Source organism: Leptodactylus fuscus, chromosome 6, assembly GCF_031893055.1.
Source record: "Leptodactylus fuscus isolate aLepFus1 chromosome 6, aLepFus1.hap2, whole genome shotgun sequence".
In the NCBI taxonomy this organism is placed as follows: Eukaryota; Metazoa; Chordata; class Amphibia; order Anura; family Leptodactylidae; genus Leptodactylus; species Leptodactylus fuscus.
The window spans coordinates 143,288,751-143,316,646 of NC_134270.1; the positions used below are offsets into that span (position 1 = coordinate 143,288,751).

Here is a 27,896-nt window from a genome sequence, read left to right on the forward strand (position 1 = left end):
GGATCCCTTTTCTTCATTGCTGAGATACAGTCTCCATATAGAGAACGTCCAATGCTCTGAGGGATGCAACGTGCACAAATATGATCGCTATTTTATTACTACATCAAAAAAATCACATTAAAGGGGGACTTGTTTGGGACTATGAGCAGGCAATGGTATAAAATCAAAAAATTACCATTAAATTCCCTGCCATTCCAATGGTTATCCCTGATCCTGCTGCAGTGATGTCATGTACACTGATCACATAATCGTTGCAGCCAATCACTGGCCTCATCGGACACAAGCCATGTATTGAAGGATCGATGCTGAGACCAGTGATGGATACCATCATTGGAGAGGTGGGGTATTTCATAGGTAACAGTTAACCATTACCCATCCATTAAAATTCCGCACAGCCCCTTTAAAGGGGGTGTCTCACATCCTCTAAGAGACAGTGGAGAGCCACTAACAAACAGCAGCCCCATGATTGAGCATGTTGGTTTTCAGTATGACCAATCATTCCTATACATTATAGTAAATGAAAAAAATATAAACTGTTCTGTAAAATTCTACCATTCAGCAGTTTCCTAAAAATTATTTTAAGAACGTCAAAAACGGATCTGACACCCCCAGATACTTCAGATTAGGGAGGGTCTGTTCACAACGTACCCTGGGATCCAATCAATGTTCCCTTGTTGTCACCCTGATGTCTACCCATAATAATACCTAATAACTAATAAGCACATGATTTGTGACTGATACCATATAAAATCACTGAATGCTACATATGTTGCTTAGTTTAATACTCATGTTATGTATGTGGTAAATATCTGCAAACTGAGTAATGCCAAAGTGTATGGCCTGTACATTGTACATCACATATTGGGTATATATGGCATCCAGGACGGTAAATCATCAGCTAATCTCTATTTAGGGACCAGCTATGTAAATGACTTTATATACTGTACAATGGACATAAGTAACTAATACTGGTCACCTGCCACGGTATTTTATTATAAAATGTTACTCTCCCTTTAATAGGGAGCCCTAAAGCTGTACATGTTTAACTACACAAATACCAGGGGTAACATGAGCACCAGGTACTGACTGCAGGTTACCAAGATTGCACGTTCAGTAGTTGGTACCCTTTAACCGAAAAATGTTGACACTTAAAATTCACTATAAGTTGCCTTGTGCCGATCCTGTAGGGCGTGAGCTCCACCTTGAATCTTATTTTCTCCCTTGGTTTCAGGTAGGGGACCCTGTAGATGACAGAAAAAAATGTTATCAGCGACCATCATGGTGTTATTGACATAAGTGGTATACACAGAGTACGACCAGCAACAAGAGATCGCAACATCTCCATTTTGTAGCCCGTGGGTAGGCCACAACTTTCTACCACCCATTAAAATGTTGACAAGACCAAACTTAGAATGGACCCCTCTCTGAAATGGCTTCATAGAAATTGGATGGTCATGGTCATGTGATATACAGTCCATGGTCATGTGATGGACACACAGGTGCACGGCTCTTTATAGTCACAGCACAGTAATTAGACATCTGCCTGGTAATGAGCTGTGCACTTTTGTCCATCACAAGACAATGAACTGATCTATAATGTTGGGGGAGAGTCAGAACACCCCCATACACACTAGATAATTGGGCTCTCCCACTGAAACCATTAGTTTTCGCTGGCATTCATCTATGGAACATGGCCACCCTAAGCTTCTAATGGTCTATTGTGTCACGTGTCAAATGGAGGGCAATGAGGTCGTACTACAAGTACCCAGCGTTAGCAATGATGATTTGTTGCCTTCTGCGACTATTACAATGTTATATTAAGGTGTGATGATCGAGCTGTTATTAAAAGCTATAATATAATCTGTAGACATGGGTGCAGTTCTGCGTGTTTGCCTTGAGCGTCGTACAACCTGTCCAACCAGAATAGAAGATGTTTCATAAGAAACTCCTGGTAGAATGACTTGTCACATTTCCAAGTAATGGAGCAATAACAGGAGGATCCATGACTAAAATTGTACTATTATTTCTATTAGTAGCCATGGTATTAGTAATAGCTGAAGTATTAGTACTAAGAGAAAAAGTAGTAGTAGTAATGGTAGTAGTAGTAGTCATAGAAGTAATAACAGTAATAGTAAGAAGTACTGGTAGTAGTAGTCATAGAAGTAATAACAGTAGTAGTAATAGTAGTAGAAGAAGTACTGGTAGTAGTAGTTGTCATAGAAGTAATAACAGTAAACAGTAATAGTAATAGAAGAAGTACTGGTAGTAGTGTTAGTAGTAATAATAATAGTAATATGAAGAGCAAAAGTAGTAGTGGTAGTACTAGTAGTCATTAAAGTAATAACAGTAGTAGTAATAGTAGTAGGAGAAGTACTGGTAGTAGTGTTAGTAATAATAATAGTAATATGAAGAGCAAAAGTAGTAGTGGTAGTACTAGTAGTCATTAAAGTAATAACAGTAGTAATAATAGTAGTAGGAGAAGTACTGGTAGTAGTAGTAGTAGTAGTAGTAGTAGTAGTAGTAGTAATAATAGTAATATGAAGAGCAAAAGTGATAGTGGTAGTACTAGTAGTCATTGAAGTAATAACATTAGTAATAATAGTAGTAGAAGTAAAAGTAGTACAAGGTGTAGCACTGGTAGTAGTGGTAGTAGTAGTACTAGTAGTAATAATAATATTAGGAAAAAAGTAGTAATGGTAGTGGTAGTAGTATTAAAAATAATAGTAATATTAAAAGCAAAAGTGGTAGTGGTAGTACTACTAGTCATTGAAGTAACACCAATAGTAGTACTGGTCAATAATAGCAGTAATACTAGTAGGAACAGTAATAGTAGTAGTAACAGTAATAGTAGTAGTAGTAACAGTAGTAGTCCTGTAAGTAGTAGTAATAGTAGTAGTACTGGAAATAATGATAGTAGTAACAGTATTGCAGTAGTAGTCCAGTAGTAGTAGTTCTGATACTAGTAGAAGTAATCATAGCAGTAGTATTAGAACTGGTAATAATGGGGGTTGTAGTAGTAGCAATAGTAACAGTAGTAGTAGAACTGGTGGTGACAGTTGTAGTTAAACCAGTAGCAGTAGTAACAATAGTAGTAATAACATTAATAATAGTGGTAGCAGTATTTGTAATAGTAGTACTGATATTGGTGGTAGTAACAATAGTAGTGGTGGTAGTATTAGTAGTAAAAGTAATAGTAGAACTAGTAGTAATAGTAGTGGTAGTAATACCACTGGTAATAGTGGTAATAATAGTAGTAGTACTAACAGTAGTAGTAGTACTGGTATTGGTGGTAGTAGCAGTAACAGTAGTATTGGTGGCAATAGTAACAATAGTAACAGTAATAGTAGCACTAGTAGTAGTAGTAGTAATAGTAGCATGGCAGTAATAACACTGGTAATAGTGGTAATAGTAATAGTAGTAATAGTAGTAGTAGTGCTGGTATTGGTAGTAGTAGCAGTAATAGTAGTAGTAGTGGTAGTAATAACACTGGTAATAGTAATAACACTAGTAGTAGTTTAGTAATAGTAAAAGTAGTAGTAGTACTGGTATTAATAGTAGTAGTAGTGGTAGTAGTAGTAGTAGTAGTAGTAGTAATCATGGTTGGACATAGAAAGCTGCTATGAGACCCTATTTTTTTTTTAATTATTTCAGCATAGAGCGTCCCTGTTATCTCTCTAACAAAGCATTGGTAATCTTTAGCCATGAAGTTCTTAGCTTAGGCATTGACCACAATGTAATATAGGGTATAAATCTGCAGTTATGGCGATAGAGCCCTCTGACCTACCGGGTCCCCGTGCAGCTGCACAGGTTGCACAAATGGTATATCTACCTCTGGTAGTAGTATTAATAGTAGTAGTAGTAGTATTGTATGAATATTATTAATACCATCATCCAATCTCCATTGGACGTGGTGTCTGTAGGTCATAACAATGATGTCATATGTACTGTGATGTCATGGTTATACTCACATTGTAGTAAGCTGTCTGTCAATAAGGCCGCTGCCTTCCACCACCAAAGAACAGTCAGTGATTGTTATATTAAGTGGGTTTGTAAATCGAATCTCCAGAGCCATTGTCTTGTGCAGGACAGCGATACTAAGAGGCTGAAAGAGGAATAATAAAGCAATGCAATAACCATTTATTTATAATCTCGCAGGTAAATCTTCCAAGAGTAAATGTACAAGATATGATAATAATCCTGATGAGTTTTCTGATACCTGGGGCTGGCTTTAGCTCTTAGGTTAATGGACTAGTGGGTGGTGATGATATATGCTTTACATATGTCCATTACATCATTGTTACTAGTGTTGCTCCATGGTTTAATATCTTTTTTTTTTTTTACCTTTGTATTATATGTCATACTCGCCATATGTCACATACATTGTCCTATCTAAATAGCCCTTTTTCATTTGCTCTTTTAGGGTATATCAACATTATAGGGAGAATCCTGTGCTTGGGAGCCCCTATTATGGGACATGTCTAAAAATGTCAATGCACCTTCAATAGAACAGAAATTCCTTCCAGCTTCCCCATACATAGCTCAGCCAAGTGTGTATGTAATTGAGGATAGCAGGTATGTGCCAGATCACTGAAGGTCGAACTGTTGAGACCCCCAGGAGACCAAGGAACAAAAGGCACTGGCACTGCAATCTCTGGCAACCCTATAGAAGTGAACGGAGCACTGGCCACACAAGTGCACTAGTGTGTCATTGACAAACGGGATTAAGACAGACTTTTGTTCCCAGTTCTTGTTCTCTTGATCACCGGGGTCTCAGCAGTTGGACCATCAGTAAGAGGGCGTTCACACTACCATTGTTAATGTCCGGTGCTGTCGTCCGTTATAGGATGACAGCAATAGACATTAAACTGTTGCAGAGAACAGTCACAGACTGATTCTGTGTTCGTTCCCATGGACCCTATGTAAGCAACATGACACAAGCTATCTTACCTTGTTTGTTTGCAATAGTAACGGAAGATAAAGTCCTGCATGCTCAACTCCTTATCTTCGGCAGTCATATCGAAATGAATGTTACTGAGCTACTACTGCTCCACTTAGATAGAGGTCCATGGGACACCCCGTTCTTGTGATGGACAAGGGCACCAGCAGTCAGAGCCCCACTGATCAAACACATTATTACTATGGAAAGATAGTCTTTTTATGTTACCTTGATAGCAATAGGTGGATTGTCCAGGACAATATTCTTTGTAACCACAACTTTCTCCCCAAAAGGTAATTCACAAAGAGCGACCACTTGTATCATATTGCCGTCTCTCATGTATTTATGGTAGTGGGAGTAGGGGATCTGCAAGGAGATGTGTGCATCTGGAAAACACAGTATATGTCATTACATTTACATCTCTCACAATCTATAAGATATGGCAGTTTTCTGGCACATCTAATAATATATTTGTTAGGCCAAGTTGTTCCCTTCCCAGACCGAACGATGTAGTGCATGTTTGGCACAAGAATGGGCCATGCCCCAAAGACGTGTTACACTTACACGCATTTATGGCAGAATACTGGCATGGATGGGTTAATAAATTTCCCTCCTTATGTTTTCCTGTTTCTACATGTAACGCCTATGTGAACAGTCTAGATACAATAGCACCTCCTATTGTTGACTTGCAGATGTACATTCAGCCGTTGAATCTATTACAAATATGTTGTTTAAAAATAAAAAAATATATATTTAGAAATATAAAACTGATATAACATCATTGTATGAAATAGCATACACTATTAGAGATGAGCGAACACTGTTTGGATCAGCCGTTCCGAACAGCACACTCCCATAGAAATGAATGGAAGCAGCTGGCAAGTACACTTTGCCAGTGGCCGGTCGCTTAACCCCCACGTGCTGGCTACGTCCATTCATTTCTATGGGAGCGTGCTGTTCGGAACGGCTGTTCCGAACAGTGTTCGCTCATCTCTATACACTATATGTGTGTTTTATACAATATTGTTATTATATAGGTTTTGTAGTGAATTGTTGCTTAGAACCTGCTTCCGTAAGGCTAGGTTCACACAATGCGTTGGAGTCTCCATGTTAGCTTATTTTTTTGCCTATCCTTAGGATAGACCATAAATATCTGATTGGTGGGGGGCTGACTAAAATCCCCGGCATAAATTAGCTGTTCGAGGCCATTCTAACGTCTAGACTAAACACAAGATGGAGCCAGAAGCAGTTGACTCCATGCCCTGTATAGTTATCAGGTGCCATCACTAGAGTTCAGCTCCCATTGATTTCAGTCATGGTGCTCATATGAGTGCCAAGACCTCATCAAACAGCTGAAGTGTTGGACCCTCACTAATCTATTAGTGATGACCTAGGTCACCAATAAAAAGGAGGTGGACATCTGCTTTAACTCAGGAGAAGGTGATGGACATGTATCTAGGAAGACAATCCTTAGCTTGTAGGCCATGGTGCTACCTCTGCTCTGATTTTTTTCCTACCTTGACTTGTGTAACCCCAAACTCCATAAACTCCTACCTTGACTTGGACTGATAATGAGAGACTTCCGATCTGTGAAGATGTCATTCACCCGTCTTCCAGTGTACAGAATGCAGGAAGCGCTTAGGTTCACATTAACCGGTCTGTGATAAGGAGTCATATTTTGTAGATTTAATATGAGGTTGATATCTTGTCCAATCACCACAGGGTTGAGAAGTCTAAACTTCCCAGCGATGTCTGGCCCATCATATGATCGTGTTGAAGAGCGTGAAGGACTTGATGAAGGAGACGATGAGCGTAAAGAATTTCTTGGTGGTGCACGTGGAGTATTGGAGAGATTCCCTGTAGAAGGTGAGGGTGTTAGTGGTGCGGCGCTTCTATTTGTGGGTGTTGGTCTTCCATTTCCAGAAGTTGGTAAATTTGGTGTAGATGATGAAAACCGTCCAAGTGAATTATCATTATTATTATTGTTTGTTGGTCTGTTTCTGCTCCTCGAGCGATCTGCATTGACATTTTCTGATGGATGTCTATAAAATGGCAAATTTCCGGTGGCTTTCTCAAATACTTCTCTTTCTTGAGAAGATCCTGTTGTGATGAACATGAAAAATATCATTTGTAGATATAGCTATGAGCAACTCTTCCTCCAAATAAAAAAAAATATATTGATTGGACCAACGTTTTAAATTGACTACATAGAAAGTACACTCAAGATTTTTTTTCCTACCTTCTGGATATTTGTAATTATGTGTTACATCCACACGAGTATCGTTGCCCACGGCCTTGGTGCTGATGTATTGGCCAACGTACTTGCTATCACTGTAGGCTTTCTCCTTGGTGCCATCTTTATGCATAATCCAAGTAACACGATCTGCATTTACTTCAGCAAACACGAAGGGAGTGTCATAGCCAACGTGCAAATCACCTTCTTTTACGGCTATCACGGAGGTGGGTCCACAGCGATAAACACCTGAGAGAAGGCAATTCATTGGTCACTTAATATTGGCAAATATCTATAATGGGCGTAAACTTGTGAAAGTCTCAAGTAGGGCTCATGTAAAGCTTAGTAAACTACCAATATACCAATTTCAGTCATGGTGCTCATATGAGTGCCATGACCTTATCAAACAGCTGAAGTGTCGGACCCTCGAATGAGGGTCTTAGCTTGGCTGGATTTGTATTTGTTCTCAATGGGTAGAGCGACTTCTAGATTTCTTTGACTTTGAAGTGTCTTCTTGAGAACAATAGTTTTGTACATGTTGAAGTATTTCAAGCCAGACTCAAAATTTGCCTATTGGGGTATTTAAGGCACCCCCATATACATTAGAAAAGCAGTCGGTCCACCAAAGTCAGTGGGTCTGACCTACAGTCTAACCTAAAGAGTATGGCTACCTTAAGGCTTTATTCACATAAGGATGATGGATTCTGTATTAACAGAGCCACAACAGCTTTATCAAAAGTGGATCCTAATGAATCCTGATGACCACCATTGACTTATTAGGAGGTCAATAAGGTTCCTATTTGGATTTCAGTACATTTTATGGCAAGTATAGCAGTGCAGACTGTGATAGTCTCGTGATAATACTGGAACCCATAAAGGAATATAGCTTCTATCAACTATCTCTTCCAATATATTTCGAACCAGTGTACATACTGTATATGGTCAATGGGGAAAGATGGCAAGCCACATTTTGTTGTTGAAATTCAACAAGAATTATCCTTCCTTCCCTTGGCATCATCCATCGGGGACAGCGAAGGCCTCCATACCCATAAGATAGTATGCCAGCTTACCAAAATCTGTGCTTGTCTGACTTTGTTCTTACTGTACGTGTATGAGGGGAGTCCAAAAAATATGATAACACTCCTACAGAGCCCTTATCACATTACTTTAGAGCCTACTTTTCTCATAATATGGATACTCTTAACAATGATAGTAATAATATACCGTAATTCATTACTGAGAAAATTTTACAAAAATTTGATAGGCTCCAAACTACAATTATTTGGCTTTTCAAGGTTCTTTACCTTGGCTTTCTTCTTGAGGAGTTGAATCAAGCACCTGCCACCCACTATAATAAAGACCAAGGTCTCTTCTCATATGATAGTAATAATATACCGTAATTCATTACTGAGAAAATTTTACAAAAATTTGATAGGCTCCAAACTACAATTATTTGGCTTTTCAAGGTTCTTTACCTTGGCTTTCTTCTTGAGGAGTTGAATCAAGCACCTGCCACCCACTATAATAAAGACCAAGGTCTCTTCTCATAAACCAGGATTCGTTCCAGACGTGGAAATTCCTGCGATATCAATATTATATGTTATGTTACGGCCAACCATAGATTCAGATGCATTTTTACTGATTATAAATGTGAACATTTCTCAGATTATACACAGAATACTCAGAAATGCTCCAAAATTGTAATATTATCAGGAACGCAAGTCCTTTTTAAGTCTCGTCTGTAATAGAGATGATATACAATCAAGTGACTCATTGAACTACGGCTGTAAACATACCAGATGCTGTCACTAGAGGTCTCTAGAAATTTTCCGTCTGTGTCATAGTGCATGTCAATAACCATGTTTCCATCCGTGTTATGGGCAGAATTAAAATTTGTGATGACTCTGGTTGGAATGCCAAGGCACCTGAGGACTGGAGGAAAACAAGAAGGAATTATATAATTGCAGAGGGTGGAGTGGAAAACAATGTCTACCTACGTGTGTACGGGAAAAGAGAAAGGTCAGGAGGAGGCTGCAAAACTCTCTACTCCGAGGTCCAACATCTCTTCATTTCTTTTTTTTTAATGTAGATTGTGAGCCCCACATAGAGCTCACAATGTATATTTTTCCCTATCAGTATGTTTTTTTGGAATATGGGATGGAAATCCATGCAAACACGGGGAGAACATACAAACTCCTTGCAGATGGTTTTTTGCCCTTGGCGGGATTTGAACACCAGGGCCCAGCGCTGCAAGGCTGCAGTGCTAACCACTGAGCCACCATGTGGCCCTCATCTCTTCATTTCTGTGACTGGTGAGACCTATATCTGGGAATCTATGAATATCTTTTACAGTGGCTGCCCAGGATTGGAAAAGCAGGCAGATTTTTCTTTTTTTATAAATGCCCCTATGATCTGATGCAAATTTAGTATTTCATTTTACACCAATCTATATTAAAACCGTCAGCTTGTGGGAAGCCGTCCAACCGGGCCCAGAGAGATGTGGGGCCCGCAGCCAGCTGGAGATGACTCTGCAGCATCATGTCTTCCTTGTTGAGACAATACATCACCAATAGCTCATCTCTGCTGCCTGTACAGGTCACTATACTTTATAGAAAGCAGAGAAGAGTGCTGAAACTTGCTGATGGTAGTGTTATGTTTCTACAAGGGAGACAGTGGTTGGGTTACCAAGCTTTCCGGGGTGTGGGATAGGCCATAAATATATGATCAATATGGGGCCAACACCCATTCCCCGGACTGATCATCCATACAGAGTTTTTTCTGGAGTCCGTCCAGTTCACAATCTGGGGCCAGAAGCAGAAACTTCTATCCATGGACTAGTGCCCTGGCGCCTTCACTGCAGGTCAGCTCTTATTAAAGTCATTGGGAACTGTACTGCAATGAAGGCACCAGGACGATATACAGTGTACAGAGCTTTCTACTTCCAGTCCTGTATTGTTTATTGGTCCTGAGGATAGGCCGTTAAAAAATAAGCCTGAACTGCTCCTTTAAGAGATCAGAGGGGCATCGTCACCAAGGCCCCTTCATTATTTACATCGCACGCCGTATATGTTTTATATCTTCCGTGATCACAAGTGTCGTGGTCCCTGCAGACAACTGAACAGCAGAGGTCCCACACTGTTCTCTTATAGATGACCTATCCTGATGACGGGTCACCAATAGCAAGGAACTGAAATACCCTTTAAAGGGGGTCAACAACAACCTTCTAAAAATTGACGGCTTATCATTAAGATACATCATTCAACCAATTTCCAGAGCACGAAGCTCTAAGCATTGCTTACATCGCAAGCGTGCTTACACAGCAGACATGTTTACATAGCAGGCGCTGCACTGCTTACTCATCGTATTTTTGAGAAAAACAGTTGTGGGTACTGTAGTTGCATCCCTTTCAAGTCTATGGGACACCACTGGAGGAACCCATAATTGTCACTGTCAAGGATATGACGCCTTAAACCTAAAGGAGATGTCTGGGGTTAAACTTTATATTTCTATCTTCAGGATAGGCCATAAATTAAATACTTGATTGTGGTGGTGGTGAAGGGGTTGACAGCCGGCCCCCAGGCCGATCAGCTGTATAGAGCTACTGTTGGCATCTGTTCTATGCACTATGCAGGGCCTGAAGAAGAAAGCTTCATCTCCTATATTGACCATGTGCCTTCACTGCAGATCAGCACCCACTTACTACAAAGGGATGTGGTCTGGACTTTCTGTGTCCGGCCCTGTATAGTGTATAGGACGGGCACCCAAAGCCCACCGGTCCAGGGTCACACTGTGGGTCCCCCACTAATCAGATATTTATGGCCTATTCCCTTTGGTTTCCCTAATAGTAGCACTTATCCTCTATCCACTGTATAGAGTATAAGTCTCTGATCACTGAGGGGTCAATGCTGATGCAGATCAATGTTACGTCTACATTAGTATTGGTAGAAATGAACAGAGTGGTTGCCATGCCTATGCTTACGGCTCCATTCACATGGGCTACTTAAGGATCCCCGTTCTCAGACACTTATCTTCTATACCGTAGATATGTGAAAAGTGAAAATGAAGCAATAAGAACGTAGTTAATATTTGTTAGGAACTTTGTAGGAATTAGGTAAGAAGTGAAATGAACCATACCGAACATGAAAGCAGATTGTGTCCCTTAGGCTTTGATACTTAGCACGAAAAGAAAATGCATAATATATGGTAATGTGAATTCTGTCTGTAGGGAGCGGCGGCACTCGTGTAGACATGCTAATCCTAAGTATTGTAGACTGAATTACTTGGTGTTTTACTAGTCCTCCAGTACAATAACTCACCTGTGCACATGGTAGCCGCAAAGACCCAGCACTGGCCGTACTTCACTGGTTTGAAGCCATCATTGTACCATTTCCAAAGAATTTCTACACTTCCATTCCAGCTATTTGGATCAACACCGTCTTCAAAATCCTTTTCCCACCTTCCCTCGAGAACACCAAAGTCGTCATTACTGTTTATCTAGGACATTTGGTAGAAAAGAACCATTCAGTACAGTAATATATCAGTTACATGATGAAATGGAACAACATCAAGACAGAATGACCCCTGTATGTGATAGCTAAGGTGTATGGCTATCACAGAGGAAATGTAAGGTATGTATGCGTCTTCAATGGGAAGAGGAGAGTAAGACGTTGCTTATCTCCTAGGTGAAGAAAGGCTAAGTCAACTTTTGGGGGACTTTACTGTATTGGAAATGGCAAATGTCATCTTTCACTTTATTTCTATGATTTCATGTAAAAAAATTGGTTAAGCAATGCTGTACAAGAACTTCCTTGCATGGGACCTTCGATGCTCAAATCTCAGCCTTGAATGGGAACTGCTATGCTCAATTCTCAGGCATAAATGGGACCTTCAATGCTCAAATCTCAGCCAAAATAAATTTACAACAGGAAATGAATAACACCCATCTCAGTCGAATTCTCTGTACGTTATACGCCGAAGGAGGACATAAATACTTGGTTATGACATGTCATAGCCCTTATACATAACTGATCTGACCTAGGTGAGGGCCATAAATCATTTCTTCTTGTGGATTCATTTATAGGGGTTAAGGTCGATGTGGCACCTTAGAAGGGAAATATCCAATTCATATTCATCGATCACTTGGATTAATCCCATTTACACAGCTATTTTGCTTATGATTTCCAATGACATCATATAATTGCCTATGACAATGACATCATATAATTGCCTATGGCAATGACATCACATAATTGTCAAGTTTAGAATATATTCCCTCTAACACATAAGAGTCATAGTGTGGATGTATGTGATCGTGTGATATCAGCTTTCTATGGCAATGGAATGTTAGGATTCCCAATATATACTTAAATATGTGGCACTGAGATGTGGGATTCCGCACTATGTTTCTTATTACTCTTGTAGTAAGTGATGGCCTCTACTTACCATTGCACTGATGACCCTTCCCACATAGATAGGACTGTGTCTCTGGGAATAGTCCGCCGCTGGATCTTTCTGACAATTGAGGCTTCTGTCCAGAATGTTCAAGCAAATGTCCAGAATGTTGTTTTCAAACTGGGGAAAGTAAGACGAAAAATATATCAAATCGTGTAAATCACTTCACGAAGATTTGTTTAGGGATATAAAAACAGCAGCTACTGTACCCCATATCTGGAGGAACTTAATCTCCCTTGCAAATATAGAGAACAGCAGGGTTGTAAAATGGTGGTTTCCTTCTATATACCATATATTTGCTGATAAGGATTTATAAGGTTTATTATAGTTTATAGTTTATTTAGTTTGGTTACCTGACCATAATTCCAACCAATACTGGATACATGTTTATCATTTCCCATGAATATGACGCCATGATCATTTAGAACATATTCTTTTCGCTCTTCTTCATTGGCCATGTATACTTCATCATCTGCGAAGAAAATATACAGATATAAATTGAGGATTTGTATGAGATACTGTTATATGTGATCTAATCTAGTCTGACAGCACCATAGCTGATCACCAAAGGTAAAGCGAACCGCTCAGGTGATTTCTGCTGCTCTATCTGAGAAAGGGATATGATAGAGGGAGAGAAGCTGAGCTCTGTGATATATAGGGTTATATGACAGAGGGAGAGAAGCTGAGCTCAGTGATATATAGGGTTATATGATAGAGGAGAGAAGCTGAGCTCTGTGATATATAGGGTTATATGATAGAGGAGAGAAGCTGAGCTCTGTGATATATAGGGTTATATGATAGAGGAGAGAAGCTGAGCTCTGTGATATATAGGGTTATATGATAGAGGAGAGAAGCTGAGCTCTGTGATATATAGGGTTATATGATAGAGGAGAGAAGCTGAGCTCTGTGATATATAGGGTTATATGATAGAGGAGAGAAGCTGAGCTCTGTGATATATAGGGTTATATGATAGAGGAGAGAAGCTGAGCTCTGTGATATATAGGGTTATATGATAGAGGAGAGAAGCTGAGCTCTGTGATATATAGGATTACATGATAGAAGAGAGAAGCTGAGCTCTGTGATATATAGGGTTATATGATAGAGAAGAGAAGCTGAGATCTGTGATATATAGGATTACATGATAGAAGAGAGTAGCTGAGCTCTGTGATATATAGGGTTATATGATAGAGCAGAGAAGCTGAGCTCTGTGATATATAGGGTTATATGATAGAGGAGAGAAGCTGAGTTCTGTGATATATAGGGTTATATGATAGAGGAGAGAAGCTGAGCTCTGATATATAGGGTTATATGATAGAGGAGAGAAGCTGAGCTCTGTGATATATAGGGTTATATGATAGAGGAGAGAAGCTGAGCTCTGATATATAGGGTTATATGATAGAGGAGAGAAGCTGAGCTCTGTGATATATAGGTTATATGATAGAGGGAGAGAAGCTGAGCTCTGTGATATATAGGTTATATGATAGAGAAGCTGAGCTCCATGATATATAGGGTTATATGATAGAGGAGAGAAGCTGAGCTCTGTGATATATAGGGTTATATGATAGAGGAGAGAAGCTGAGCTCTGTGATATATAGGGTTATATGATAGAGGAGAGAAGCTGAACTATGTGATATATACAGTTATATGATAGAGGAGAGAAGCTGAGCTCTGTGATATAATGGGTTATATGATAGACGGAGAGAAGCTGAGCTCTGTGATATATAGGGTTATATGACAGAGGGAGAGAAGCTGAGCTCAGTGATATATAGGGTTATATGATAGAGGAGAGAAGCTGAGCTCTGTGATATATAGGGTTATATGATAGAGGAGAGAAGCTGAGCTCTGTGATATATAGGGTTATATGATAGAGGAGAGAAGCTGAGCTCTGTGATATATAGGGTTATATGATAGAGGAGAGAAGCTAAGCTCTGTGATATATAGGGTTATATGATAGAGGAGAGAAGCTGAGCTCTGTAATATATAGGGTTATATGATAGAGGAGAGAAGCTGAGCTCTGTGATATATAGGGTTATATGATAGAGGAGAGAAGCTGAGCTCTGTGATATATAGGGTTATATGATAGAGGAGAGAAGCTGAGCTCTGTGATATATAGGGTTATATGATAGAGGAGAGAAGCTGAGCTCTGTGATATATAGGATTACATGATAGAAGAGAGAAGCTGAGCTCTGTGATATATAGGGTTATATGATAGAGAAGAGAAGCTGAGCTCTGGGATATATAGGGTTATATGATAGAGAAGAGAAGCTGAGATCTGTGATATATAGGATTACATGATAGAAGAGAGTAGCTGAGCTCTGTGATATATAGGGTTATATGATAGAGGAGACAATCTGAGCTCTGTGATATATAGGGTTATATGATAGAGGGGAGAAGCTGAGCTCTTTGATATATATAGGGTTATATGATAGAGCAGAGAAGCTGAGCTCTGTGATATATAGGGTTATATGATAGAGGAGAGAAGCTGAGTTCTGTGATATATAGGGTTATATGATAGAGGAGAGAAGCTGAGCTCTGATATATAGGGTTATATGATAGAGGAGAGAAGCTGAGCTTTGTGATATATAGGGTTATATGATAGAGGAGAGAAGCTGAGCTCTGATATATAGGGTTATATGATAGAGGAGAGAAGCTGAGCTCTGTGATATATAGGTTATATGATAGAGGGAGAGAAGCTGAGCTCTGTGATATATAGGTTATATGATAGAGAAGCTGAGCTCCGTGATATATAGGGTTATATGATAGAGGAGAGAAGCTGAGCTCTGTGATATATAGGGTTATATGATAGAGGAGAGAAGCTGAGCTCTGTGATATATAGGGTTATATGATAGAGGAGAGAAGCTGAGCTCTGTGATATAATGGGTTATATGATAGACGGAGAGAAGCTGAGCTCTGTGATATATAGGGTTATATGATAGAGGAGAGAAGCTGAGCTCTGTGATATAATGGGTTATATGATAGAGGGAGAGAAGCTGAGCTCTGTGATATAATGGGTTATATGGTAGAGGGAGAGAAGCTGAGCTCTGTGATATATAGATGTATATGATAGAGGAGAGAAGCTGAGCTCTGTGACATATAGGGTTATATGATAGAGGAGAGAAGCTGAGCTCTGTGATATATAGATGTATATGATAGAGTAGAGAAGCTGAGCTCTGTGATATATAGGGTTATACGATAGAGGAGAGAAGCTGAGCTCTGTGATATAAAGGGTTAAATGATAGAGGAGAGAAGCTGAACTCTGATATATAGGATTATACGATAGAGGAGAGAAGCTGAGCTCTGTGATATATAGGATTATATGATAGAGCAGAGAAGCTGAGCTCTGTGATATATAGGGTTATATGATAGAGGAGAGAAGCTGAGCTCTGTGATATATAGGGTTATATGATAGAGGGGAGAAGCTGAGCTCTTTGATATATATAGGGTTATATGATAGAGCAGAGAAGCTGAGCTCTGTGATATATAGGGTTATATGATAGAGGAGAGAAGCTGAGTTCTGTGATATATAGGGTTATATGATAGAGGAGAGAAGTTGAGCTCTGATATATAGGGTTATATGATAAAGGAGAGAAGCTGAGCTTTGTGATATATAGGGTTATATGATAGAGGAGAGAAGCTGAGCTCTGATATATAGGGTTATATGATAGAGAAGAGAAGCTGAGCTCTGTGATATATAGGTTATATGATAGAGGGAGAGAAGCTGAGCTCTGTGATATATAGGTTATATGATAGAGAAGCTGAGCTTCGTGATATATAGGGTTATATGATAGAGGAGAGAAGCTGAGCTCTGTGATATATAGGGTTATATGATAGAGGAGAGAAGCTGAACTATGTGATATATACAGTTATATGATAGAGGAGAGAAGCTGAGCTCTGTGATTATATAGGGTTATATGATAGAGGAGAGAAGCTGAACTCTGTGATATATACAGTTATATGATAGAGGAGATAAGCTGAGCTCTGTGATATAATGGGTTATATGATAGAGGAAGAGAAGCTGAGCTCTGTGATATAATGGGTTATATGGTAGAGAGAGAGAAGCTGAGCTCTGTGATATATAGATGTATATGATAGAGGAGAGAAGCTGAGCTCTGTGACATATAGGGTTATATGATAGAGGAGAGAAGCTGAGCTCTGTGATATATAGATGTATATGATAGAGGAGAGAAGCTGAGCTCTGTGATATATAGGGTTATATGATAGAGGAGAGAAGCTGAGCTCTGTGATATAAAGGGTTAAATGATAGAGGAGAGAAGCTGAACTCTGATATATAGGGTTATATGATAGAGGAGAGAAGCTGAGCTCTGTGATATATAGGATTATATGATAGAGCAGAGAAGCTGAGCTCTGTGATATATAGGGTTATATGATAGAGGAGAGAAGCTGAGCTCTGTGATATATAGGGTTATATGATAGAGGAGAGAAGCTGAGCTCTGTGATATATAGGGTTATATGATAGAGGAGAGAAGCTGAGCTCTGTGATATATAGGGTTATATGATAGAGGAGAGAAGCTGAGCTCTGTAATATGTAGGGTCATATGATAGAGGAGAGAAGCTGAACTCTGTGATATATAGGGTTATATGATAGAGGAGAGAAGCTGAGCTCTGTGATATATAGGGTTATATGATAGAGGAGAGAAGCTGAGCTCTGTGATATATAGGGTTATATGATAGAGGAGAGAAGCTGAGCTCTGTGATATATAGGGTTATATGATAGAGGAGAGAAGCTGAGCTCTGTGATATATAGGGTTATATGATAGAGGAGAGAAGCTGAGCTTTGTAATATGTAGGGTCATATGATAGAGTAATGGACGGAATCCAAATAGAAACACCTCTCCAAAGGCCTTTTTTGCTAAATTCTCTCTATCACCCCATGTTATGTTGTGGTGATCTGTTGGTCTTCATGACAGTCTTTGATAACATAAGATTACAAGCAATATATATTCTACACACAAATCTACCCATGTTAGGCCTTCTAAAAAGAATTGTGCACATATGTGTACTGTTACTTTTGTTTTTTTGAATTCTTGGCTTGAGATTTATTGATCTTTTTGATCCGTCACAATCAGGATTTCTCTGCAAAAAAAATTAAAAACCCTATGCTATTCGATCTCACCCAACAAAGAAATAGAAAACTATTACCTTTGCTCGGTCAAGCTACTCCACAAAAATGACCATGTATTACTCTACATTGTATTACATTACATACATTACTCTAAGCAGGCTACTGCAGTGCATTCGTATAAGTATTACCTAAACACCAAGGGTTAAAGAGCAGAATAAATTTCCCAAGAGAGTATGTGGAAGTTTGTCCCATCACAGATATCTGGACACTGAGGTCATATCTTCCAATGATGGCGTTTGCTGGGCTGGACATGATGATACTCAATGAATTCCCAGGACTGGACTCCAGCACTGCACTCCACATCCCGCTGGTCCATGAACTGGACAAGGCAAATTCTATATTTGTGTTGTGATATCCTGAGTTTTTTGGGCCTGTATAAAACCAAGACAGACACAAAAATGATAAAGAATATAATATATTAATATAAAAACCATAGCTCCCAAATGTTCCCTAATGCTACAGGAAACACACCAGACTGTCGGGGCTGGACCTCATGTGTTATAAGTATGGCGAGGGGAAGGAACTGCTGCCACCGTCCATTGATGGTGGGCTATTCTTCCCGAGAACATAAGTATCGAGCAACCGTCCAATATTTCTTTCTCCCTACATCCACCATCTATGGAAACTCTTGACGCCCCCATATGCAAAAGATGGTGGACTAGTTTGATAGTATCAGTCCAGTCTTTAAGACCTCTTTAAGAGTAAAAGCTTGCTTCTGTATCCCTGAACAATATATTGGGATAGGATAGAATAGAGAGTAGAGAGAAATTACCTGTTTGTGCCGTAAACACTATACTTTGCCAGTCCGTAAGAGGTTTGTTAAACTCCAGAGTTATTCTGCAGGATTGTCCCCTCCGCAGTATCAGGTTCGGGCTGTTATACATATCAGTGTGATGCGCTTTCTTGTTTGATTCTGGATGAAATAAAGCGAATAAAAAAATATGTAATTACAAAGTAATATAACATAAGGGCCCATACTATATGTTTTAAATAGAGGTCTATGGAGGGGCAGGGGAAGGTTGCTGAGAAAGAAACACTCTGCAACACTGTGAATGAGAGAGACAATGCTTCTGACTCTTCTTTTCAAGATAAGATTCTATACATCAATCCATTATTAACCTCCCTCCATAGACTTCTGTGTATGTGAGGTGAATATGAGATGAAACTCTATATAAACAAACAGTCTGAGTGAGGATAGGGAGGAGGAAACAGATTTCTTCAATAAGATATATTAAAACTTTTTTTATATTTATCTGTACTATTCATTTATAGTAAGTGTTTTTATAATTGGCTGTACACTTTAAAGGGGTTTCCCTGCATACAGAACTTACCCCCTATCCACTGACCCACATTGATCACAAGAAAAGGGGTCTCCAGGGCAAAAGGAGCTGTAGAACTTGTATGACAACAGTGCCGTTCACTTCTGTAGGACTCATATAAATAGTCAGTGCACCCCATGGGATTCCCATAAAAGTGAAAGGAGCTGTGGTCATTACCGCTTCATTCACACAGGGGTCTTGTGTTCTTGAGATCTGTGGGATCTCCAGTGATTTGACACAGATCTTGTGGAAAGAGAATAAGTGCAGTTCATGCAAAAACCCCTTTAAAATATTTACATAGGCTGCTGCGAACATAAACCAGTGGGCTCCCCTAAATTTCCATGCACCATATGCTTCCTATAGAATGCCTCCATAGAGTATCAGAAACAGCATACTGCTATAATGTGCCAATGGGATACCTACTACAAAATGCCGCCTAAGGCTGTATGCATGCAACTGTGTGTATGTGCCAGGTCCATGGCAAAATGGTGTGGACCAGTGGCGTAACTACTGCCGTCGTGACCCCTGCTACTTTGAAAAAATATATATATAGGACATGGCCTGCTTTAGCAACCCCAGCAGATAACTGGTCTTATTTACTTATCACTCTCCATACCTGCTCACAGCCACCTTTGCTTCTTCTTCTGCCCTCCCAGGGGCCCCCATGCGTCCCATGTCATGAAGCTGACACTGAAGAGCATTAGGACATTGCTGATAGCAACGTGATTTGGGATAAATGGGGGCTCCCCTTAAAAGAGCTGTGAGATGAGATGCCCTTAATAACATACATGACGTAATGCAACGACAATGGAGTAGACTCGACTCCATAAACTGAACAATTCCAGAGAAGATGAAAGCAGTTCTATTGGCTTGATCTTTTTTTGAATTTACTTTATAATAAATGAGAACAATGGTGTCTATAAAAGTCATATGAAAAATTTTGCAAAACAAAGCAACTTTGATCTAAAGCCTCTGGGATTCTTTCATCTATGTAGAAGCTTGGTTTTCTTTTGGGTGTCTCGGCGCTTGCTGCTATATATGCCAATTCTTTCTGTCCTTACTGGAAATCCCATCAATATTTGGGGTGACCTTTGCCCTTTGGAGGAGGAGATCTGGAGGTGATGATATGACCTCATACAGCCCTGATCTCAACATCATCCAGTCTGTCTGGGATGACATGAAGAGACAGAAGGATTGGAGCAATCTTACATCCACAGAAGATCTGGGCTTAGGTCTCCAAGATGGCGGGAACAACCTCCTTGCCAAGTTCCTTCAAAAACTGTCTACAAGTACCGAAAAGGACTGATGGAAGGCAAAGGGCAAAGGTCACACTGAATATTGATGGGATTTACATTTCTCGTTCCTTCTTTCAATTCATTCAGTTTTACTCTAACACACTGTATGGACCTGGAAAATCCACTTGAAAAAACACTTGCGGATTTTGATGCGGTTTTGTCAAGAAATGCGTCAAAAAATGATTTGCATTTTTTCTTCCATTGATTTCATGCCAAAATTTGCCTAAAGATCGGTCATGTCACTTTTCTTATCCTTCAAGTTGAAAAATCAACTCAAGGAAAACACTGCTACATTGGGAGGCACTTTTTTAAATAATTCCCACAAACCCCACGTATATCATGTTATTTTCCACCCTGAACCACATATAGCACATGTAATTGCAGGTAACCCTGTATAAGTACCACACAGTGTTCTCCTAAAGCCTCAAAGCATTTCCTGGTCTTTCATCTTTGGAATAAGATGACAGGTCGCTTTGAACTCCTTGAGATGTGAGGAATGCTGCCATATTGTCTATGGATCTTCTTAAGTCACTTACTAAACGTTAATATATATAATGACATAAATGAACCCTTCCTGCCATTCACCCTGTGCTTAGACTGCTGTATCATTACTTAGGCGTGAATTCACTTTGTACTGCATGTGCATGCTCAGTGTCTAGCTTACAACCATGAGAGATCCCGCTGATGTCACAGCAATGACATCCTGAGTCACAGCGAGAGACTGAACACGTCGCGGAGACCAGACATGCTGTACAGGAATATTCATAAGAAAGGAAAGACGTATCAATAAGTAAACACTGACTATACATTGTCAAGGGGCCATAGATCGGCTAAGATCTATGAGAAAACTAACAACCATGTGTTCAATTCCTCTACAACACCCCCACAGGATAGATAAGGTAGTGCATGTTGTCCACTAAAATTAAAGGGGCTATCCAATCCTTCAATTTCTACAAAACTCAATGCTATAAAATGACATAAGGATTCATTTTGACATAAGGAGCCATGCCATGGGGTCCACATGTATGGCACATTATAATGTGGGACTAACTTGGAGGGGGACATTATAGAGTGCATTCTACATGGATGGAGACATTATAGCGTGGGACCACATGGTGGGGGATGTTATAGTATGGGGCCACAAAAAGGGGAAATATTCTGTATATGACTAATATTACACATTAAGGGGGACATTAAACTATTTGCACAAAGGTACATGGGAGGAAATCTACGGGACTAAAGGGGTGGGGATAAAGGCGTGGCTTATGATATACAAATTCGCCACCATCAGACAACACACTGACACATTCTTGTTTGTTGTTTGATCACATCTGTTATGCGGGTAAAATTATTCATTGTCTGCAATTTTATTAGACGTTAAAAACAGACGTCTATGTCCATTTATAACAATTGTTTTGTGTCCGCTTCGTTTTTGGTGACCGAGTGTTATCTATTTTGCATCAGTTTTTAACTATTTGTGAAAAAAAAAAAACAGATTAATTTAGTTTTTTGACCCAACCCACTGATCAGTTTTTAACAGAGGTAAAACAGATGTCATTGGAATTCATGGGTCCTGTAATGGACATGTGACAGCTGTTTCAAAAATGGCTGTAGCATGGTCATTATTCGTTACCATGTAAATGAAGGCCATCCATATAGACATGTCCATGTTTCATGAACATTAGGTCCATGAAAAATGCACAGATATGTGCATAAGGTCTTACTCCTTTAGTTAAATTACAGCATTGTAAGGTCAGGGTCTGGGCAAGCTCTTTACTGGGCTGCCCCTGTATTAAGCACCTATGGACTGGGTTCTCCAGGGATAGATACTCTTTGTAGGCTGTCACCGCTCAAGCTAATTGATGTCTTGTAGGTCTTGAATGCAGGAGGACGTCTCTCTATTAAGTCAGACAACCCCTATAAAACTTCACACTGCTCACAGATTTGCATATGGTCTAGCGCTTCTCACTAGGGTTAAGTCGATCTTGAGATTTCAGGATCGATTTTAAAATCCAATTTCCGATCATTTTCCAGCCAATTCCAATCCTGAACACGATTGTGAAATTTGCTTGATCGCTGATCAGGATCCGATCTTTCCTGATCCCGATCACTCAACCCTATTAATGATCCATATACATGAGTAGGGTAGAGCCGATCTTGAGATAACCTCTGACCTCAATTTTGCCGGAAAAGATCGACCCTACTTCTCACTTATTACATAATTCATAGAAGTTCCTCATCCAATCTGCAAGTACTGTAGCTTAGACGTTTGTAGTTACAGATACTGTCATACACCACTGATATCAGGGAAGCTGACTTCAATGGGAACTGGTCTGGTGACCTGGGTGATTTTGGACACTAAACCACCCACAGGTCTATATGGACCAGGGGTTTAGTCTTCCAATCACCCTGTTATAATGCAATGCACTGACACATTAAAAATAAAAAATCTTTATAAATACCTAGAGATGAGTCTAATGAGTCTCATCAGACTTCTATCTAGTGCTCCCGATTTATTGCGCATGCGCCCAAGGTCCAGCAGATGCACACTGAAGCTCAGGTGCACTCCTGGCTCAACTGAAAGAACTGTGCCATTGCAGGTAGTACTGCTGATAAGGACCTGTGGGTGGTTTAGTGTCTCAAATCACCCTGATGGATTCCCTTTAAGTACACTAACACTAGCCGCCAAGAATATTATGATCAGCTTCTTCTCTAGTGCACCCTTGGTTAGTGCAGACAGGGAAAGAACACAGGATATTCAAATGTACAGCTTTAAGTTAAAGGAAAATGCTAAATTTTTGTAGAGTGTTGGACTCTACAATAACTTCTACAAGAGTTGTCTTATTGCCACTTACAAATTATTAAATGTCAATTGTTATATTATTAATGTTTCAAAATATGTCTTGTTATGGGAGTTAGAACAAGGCCAGTAAGTGAAAAACTATAAGCATAGGAGAAAATATTGATGTAAATGAAAATATGGTGCGAACTGGAAAAGACCATTGGATGACATTTTATTTGTAGGAACAATGGTCACAGCTCTCATCATTGACATAGACTTCCAAAATATTGTATGGAAATTCATACACTCATCTATTTTTTTCTCCCATCTCCTATTCTATAGTAGATGGTATGGATGGAAGAGCCCTCCAGGTATTGGGGTTGGGTATCTCCAGATTAAATGGATTTTGCAATAAATCTGCATTACTGAAGAAATTTATATTAAAATATATCAAGGGGGCAGCACAGCACCTCAGTGGTTAGCATTGTTGCCTTGTCACACTGTAGTCGTGGGTTGAAATCCAGCCAAGGACTGCATGGAGTTTGTATGGTCTCCCTATGCTTGCATGGGTTTCTTCTAGGTACTCCAGCTTCATCCCCCACTCCAAGAACATACCCTCCCATCTCTAGCTGCACCATGTATAGCAGAGGTCAGTGTGACCTTCTGAGTCACATAGTTGTCCCATTTTGCACTTAATAAAATGACCGTCACATACTGTAGATTCCTGCCACTTAATTGTACGATCTGACTGTCGCCTCCCAACATTTTTTAATCCATGGCCTATAATTATTTCTTTATATTCTCTGAATTATTTTAACAGTACTTTTTTATGATTATAATATCTACAATTAGATCATTTGAGATGACGAGTTATAGGTAACCTACTGAGCAATGCCACCCTTTAATACGCCATATTATGACTGTTTCTATATATATGAATGTTATGTGGTATGCAGCTATATAAAAATGAGGAAGGGTGTTTCCACCAAATATCCAAAAAATCACTAGTAAATACAATTCTTCTGTCAAGATGTTATGAGTTGTGATGTAGTTTTAGGGGTAAAGGGCAAAATCACAGCCGCAAAATAACGCGGCGTATACGAGACTAACTCCCATTGAAATCAATGGAAACGTATACGGTGCTCAAAATCTCACACGGTGTATACGTGCCAGGTCACATGGCACGTTACTCCATGTGAATGCACCCTAAGATTCAGAGTAGGCACATACAAAAACAGTAGTGTGGATTTGATCAAGGTTTGAGCACCAACCACTTTATCTCCTGCGGAGGTTGTGGTGGCATTTTTTGGACTTTTGTGGACTTCTAACACTCAAGTACATGTTCAGATGTGTACAGGACATGTCACTTCTGGAGGTTAATTCAGAAATGTCTTTCTTCCTGCTTGGCTATAGATATCCCGAGATGGTGGTACGAGTTGACCAGCTTCGTAAGACAAAGACTATTGCTGGTCACCTTACAGCATCAGAGTTGGTCATCTCACTATGCTTGTCTCTGGTCAATTTGAGTCAAGAGGAAAGGTAAGAAAGAGGTAAGGTAAGGATTATTTTGACAAGCCATGCTGACCATACTGTAAAACCGTATTAATGCTAGGTTCACATCTATGTTGGGGTTTCCATTCTTTAGGTATGCTTGGGGACCCAAGAAACAGAAACCGATTCTATTTAAAAAGCAGTTAACCCGGTGGACCCCATAGACTATGATAGGCTCCACCGGGATTCTGCCCAGTTTATGCCCGAAGAATTCGAAGAGAAATCTAATTTTTTAAGCAGAATGAGGGACAGAATCCCCAGACAGAAATTGAGTGCAGATGTGAACCCCTAACCTACAAAAAAATATTACTGGCTATCAAAATCAAAATATTCTATAGTTCTATATTTTTATATGTTGTCAATTAAAATTTATGGTATTCTGGAGGCTGGTAACAAAATAGATGATCTAGACAGGACCCGGATCTCATGACTGGAAACCAGTGGAAACCCTTTACATGAGCAGAATAGGTTTTTGGGTTCTTAGAGATGAGCGAGTAGTATTCGATCCAATACCTCGCTCCCATAGGAATGCATGTAAACTGCAGAACACCAAGGGGTTAAGCACAGTGAATATTCGATGCGCTTAACCCCTTGGTGTTCGGCCGCTTACATTCCTATGGGAGCGAGGTATTCGATCGAATACTACTCGCTCATCTCTATACCCCCAACTTTTTTTTCAGTGTAGAAAGAGCAGCACTTGGTTATCTCTCTACTGTAATGAATTTTGGTATCTACTTTTACAGAAAATCTTTGAAGGGCCAAACTCCTCAATGATGTGATCTCCAGATATGTCAGAAAATACTAAAAGAAGAATCCCCCTAAGCCACTGTATATCCTAATATGATCCTGACTATAAATGTGTTCTGGTTTGGAGGATCACTTGTAACAGATAGCGTCGGTCAGTCAAACCTCAAACACTGGCTAGTTCTTCATTGATGTAGTAATGACCGACCCCCCCCCCCCAAAAAAAAAAAAAAAAAGAAAACAAACATAAAAAAATGCTGAAATAGAATATTGCACCTTTCTGCCCATTCTATAATGTATGGCGCTCAGTTACTTATAATCCCTCTGACTCCTTTACTCTCCATTTGATCAATTTTATGGAGCCTATATAACTTTTACAATCCGGCTTTCTTCTTTGTGCCTTATGCTTAAGAACTATAGTAAGAAGTTTCCACCTCATTGTTGCTTCGCCCTTGATATTTCTAGTCTTTACCAGTGACCATAGACGTAACAAAATTATACGTTTTTTTTTTTTATATTTTGGCTATTAAGGAAGCCCATAGTCTATTCCTGTATACCAGAAGAGACCACCTGAACATGATAATACAAATACATTCATAACCCATGTGGATTCATAACCCACATGTCTATGACTGACCCACCAGGAGTTTTATTACATAATCCCTCAAATCAATCCTGATTAGTAAAAAAATATTATAAAATATAATATATTATATACAAATATGTAAAATTCGCAGACAAGATGGAAAGAGCGCTCTCTCTCTCTCTATTTATATATATATATATATATATATATATATATATATATATATATATCAGTCACGTTTGGCCAGCTCTGTTACTCCATTACTGGCCATATGGAGACAGTAGGTAGACTAACTCACCCCATGAACATTTTTTATTGTTTCTTCTAGTTTTGCTAATATATACCATACTTTGAACCACCAAATACTATTTTATCCAGATTCTTATGAGTGTGGAGACTTTCACATCATAATGTAACAGAGAACCATCTCAATAGGACCACCAGTTTATGACAACCCGCTTATCCAGACCAGATATTCAGTTCAACCATATCACATGGAAGGCCACTTTAATCCAATATTGGATGGTTGTCTGAAAGGGTTCTCATGTACTCTGCCTTTGTAAAGAGGTTGTACTCTTTTTACTAGTATGTATCTTTTACAATTGTGTCTTACGTCATAAAACAGGTTACGTAAAAACTCAGTCCGAAAGTAGTTGTCACACGTGTGTCCATAAGGCAACATTGATTCATTTTGCTCAAGTATAAAGGTGTAACTTTAAATAAACATGATCCCCTCCATCTGTCATGTCTCTATCAAATACATTTAAGTATAGTTTGGACTTGTAGGAGTCAGATATGAGATATATTGGTAAAAATTGTGCCTTAGCTTGTAAAAACCTAAGTCAATTTTTAAAGCCATCCCATTGGACCCAACTCATATGAATCTAAACTAAAATCCACATCAAAGCAGTAATAACTATTGTACATCACATCTTCACTCATAGTGGACAACACAAAATGTGACAAATATAGATGAAATATTTTTTAAAAATTGATTATATCTAAAAATAAATAAATCTTATGTTTCATCGAAATCTAATTGACTTCATAGCTAAGTGGACGGTTTCATCCTCGATAAGTAGTAGGACTTGGGTGAGAGCCCATCTCTCATATCATATTGTGTTATTACATTTGGATATAATATTGGTATCTAAAATCTAAAATGCACAGAGATGGTTATAAAAATCCATTGACTTACCATCCATGGTGACTTGATGTTCTGCCTGTGCGTTGTGAAGTGCAGGCTGAGCTCCAACCAACTAGCAGATGGATGTGAATCAACCATTATTTGTATCTTCCTCTCTACCCTCTCTATTAAAATTCCAGTGACTGAGTGTTTTATGAGAGTGTTAATGGGACATGCCTTAATGCTTACACTCAAAGCTTTCTTCCTGGTTTGCTGCTCACATGACAACCGGAAGTACCCAGATGGGATTCCAGCCGATCTGCCATCTTCCTGGCACGCATCCTACTAATGATAATACCCTGGCACGTTCCTGTGCAAATGCTTAACCTGTTACACAAGGCCTGTGCATCCATCCGAACTGTCCCGTAGCGTAAATCATTATTTTACAAGATGTTGGAAGGGGTTCAGAGTAATACTACAAACATGTCTGTCCTAGTTTTTGCTCGTGTTCTAACTGATTTTTACAGCTGGTGACAAGTTGTTCAAGTTATGCATCCTTGCATTACATGAAGATTATCCTGGGTGGTGGCTAGGAAAAAACATTAAAGTCCTTTTACTAAAGTTTATCTAGTAGCACAGACAGTTTGGGCTCATGTGTACCGGCAATTTGTAGAATTTATGACTTCATTTTTAGGAATTAATTCTGCGGAATATTTTATTTAGATTTCAG

The 27,896-nt window shown here is 39.4% G+C and overlaps 1 protein-coding gene and 1 long non-coding RNA gene across 2 annotated transcripts in view; both read right to left on the reverse strand.

Moving 5' to 3' along the window:
* LOC142208787 (uncharacterized) overlaps positions 1-27,896 on the reverse strand; it is a 532,067-nt gene that overhangs the window by 412,000 nt on the left and 92,171 nt on the right. The gene's annotated exons all lie outside the window — the stretch shown is intronic.
* Positions 1,094-27,285, reverse strand: LOC142208766 (protein-glutamine gamma-glutamyltransferase E-like). The gene is made up of 13 exons (XM_075277462.1): positions 27,239-27,285; positions 18,536-18,676; positions 17,892-18,134; positions 12,974-13,092; positions 12,612-12,740; positions 11,486-11,663; positions 8,966-9,101; positions 8,645-8,748; positions 7,176-7,418; positions 6,491-7,036; positions 5,165-5,322; positions 3,969-4,102; positions 1,094-1,241 (listed from the first exon to the last, which is right to left on the reverse strand). Exons 1-13 carry the CDS (start codon positions 27,243-27,245, stop codon positions 1,094-1,096), a joined length of 2,286 nt encoding a protein of 761 aa, XP_075133563.1. The 5' UTR covers positions 27,246-27,285.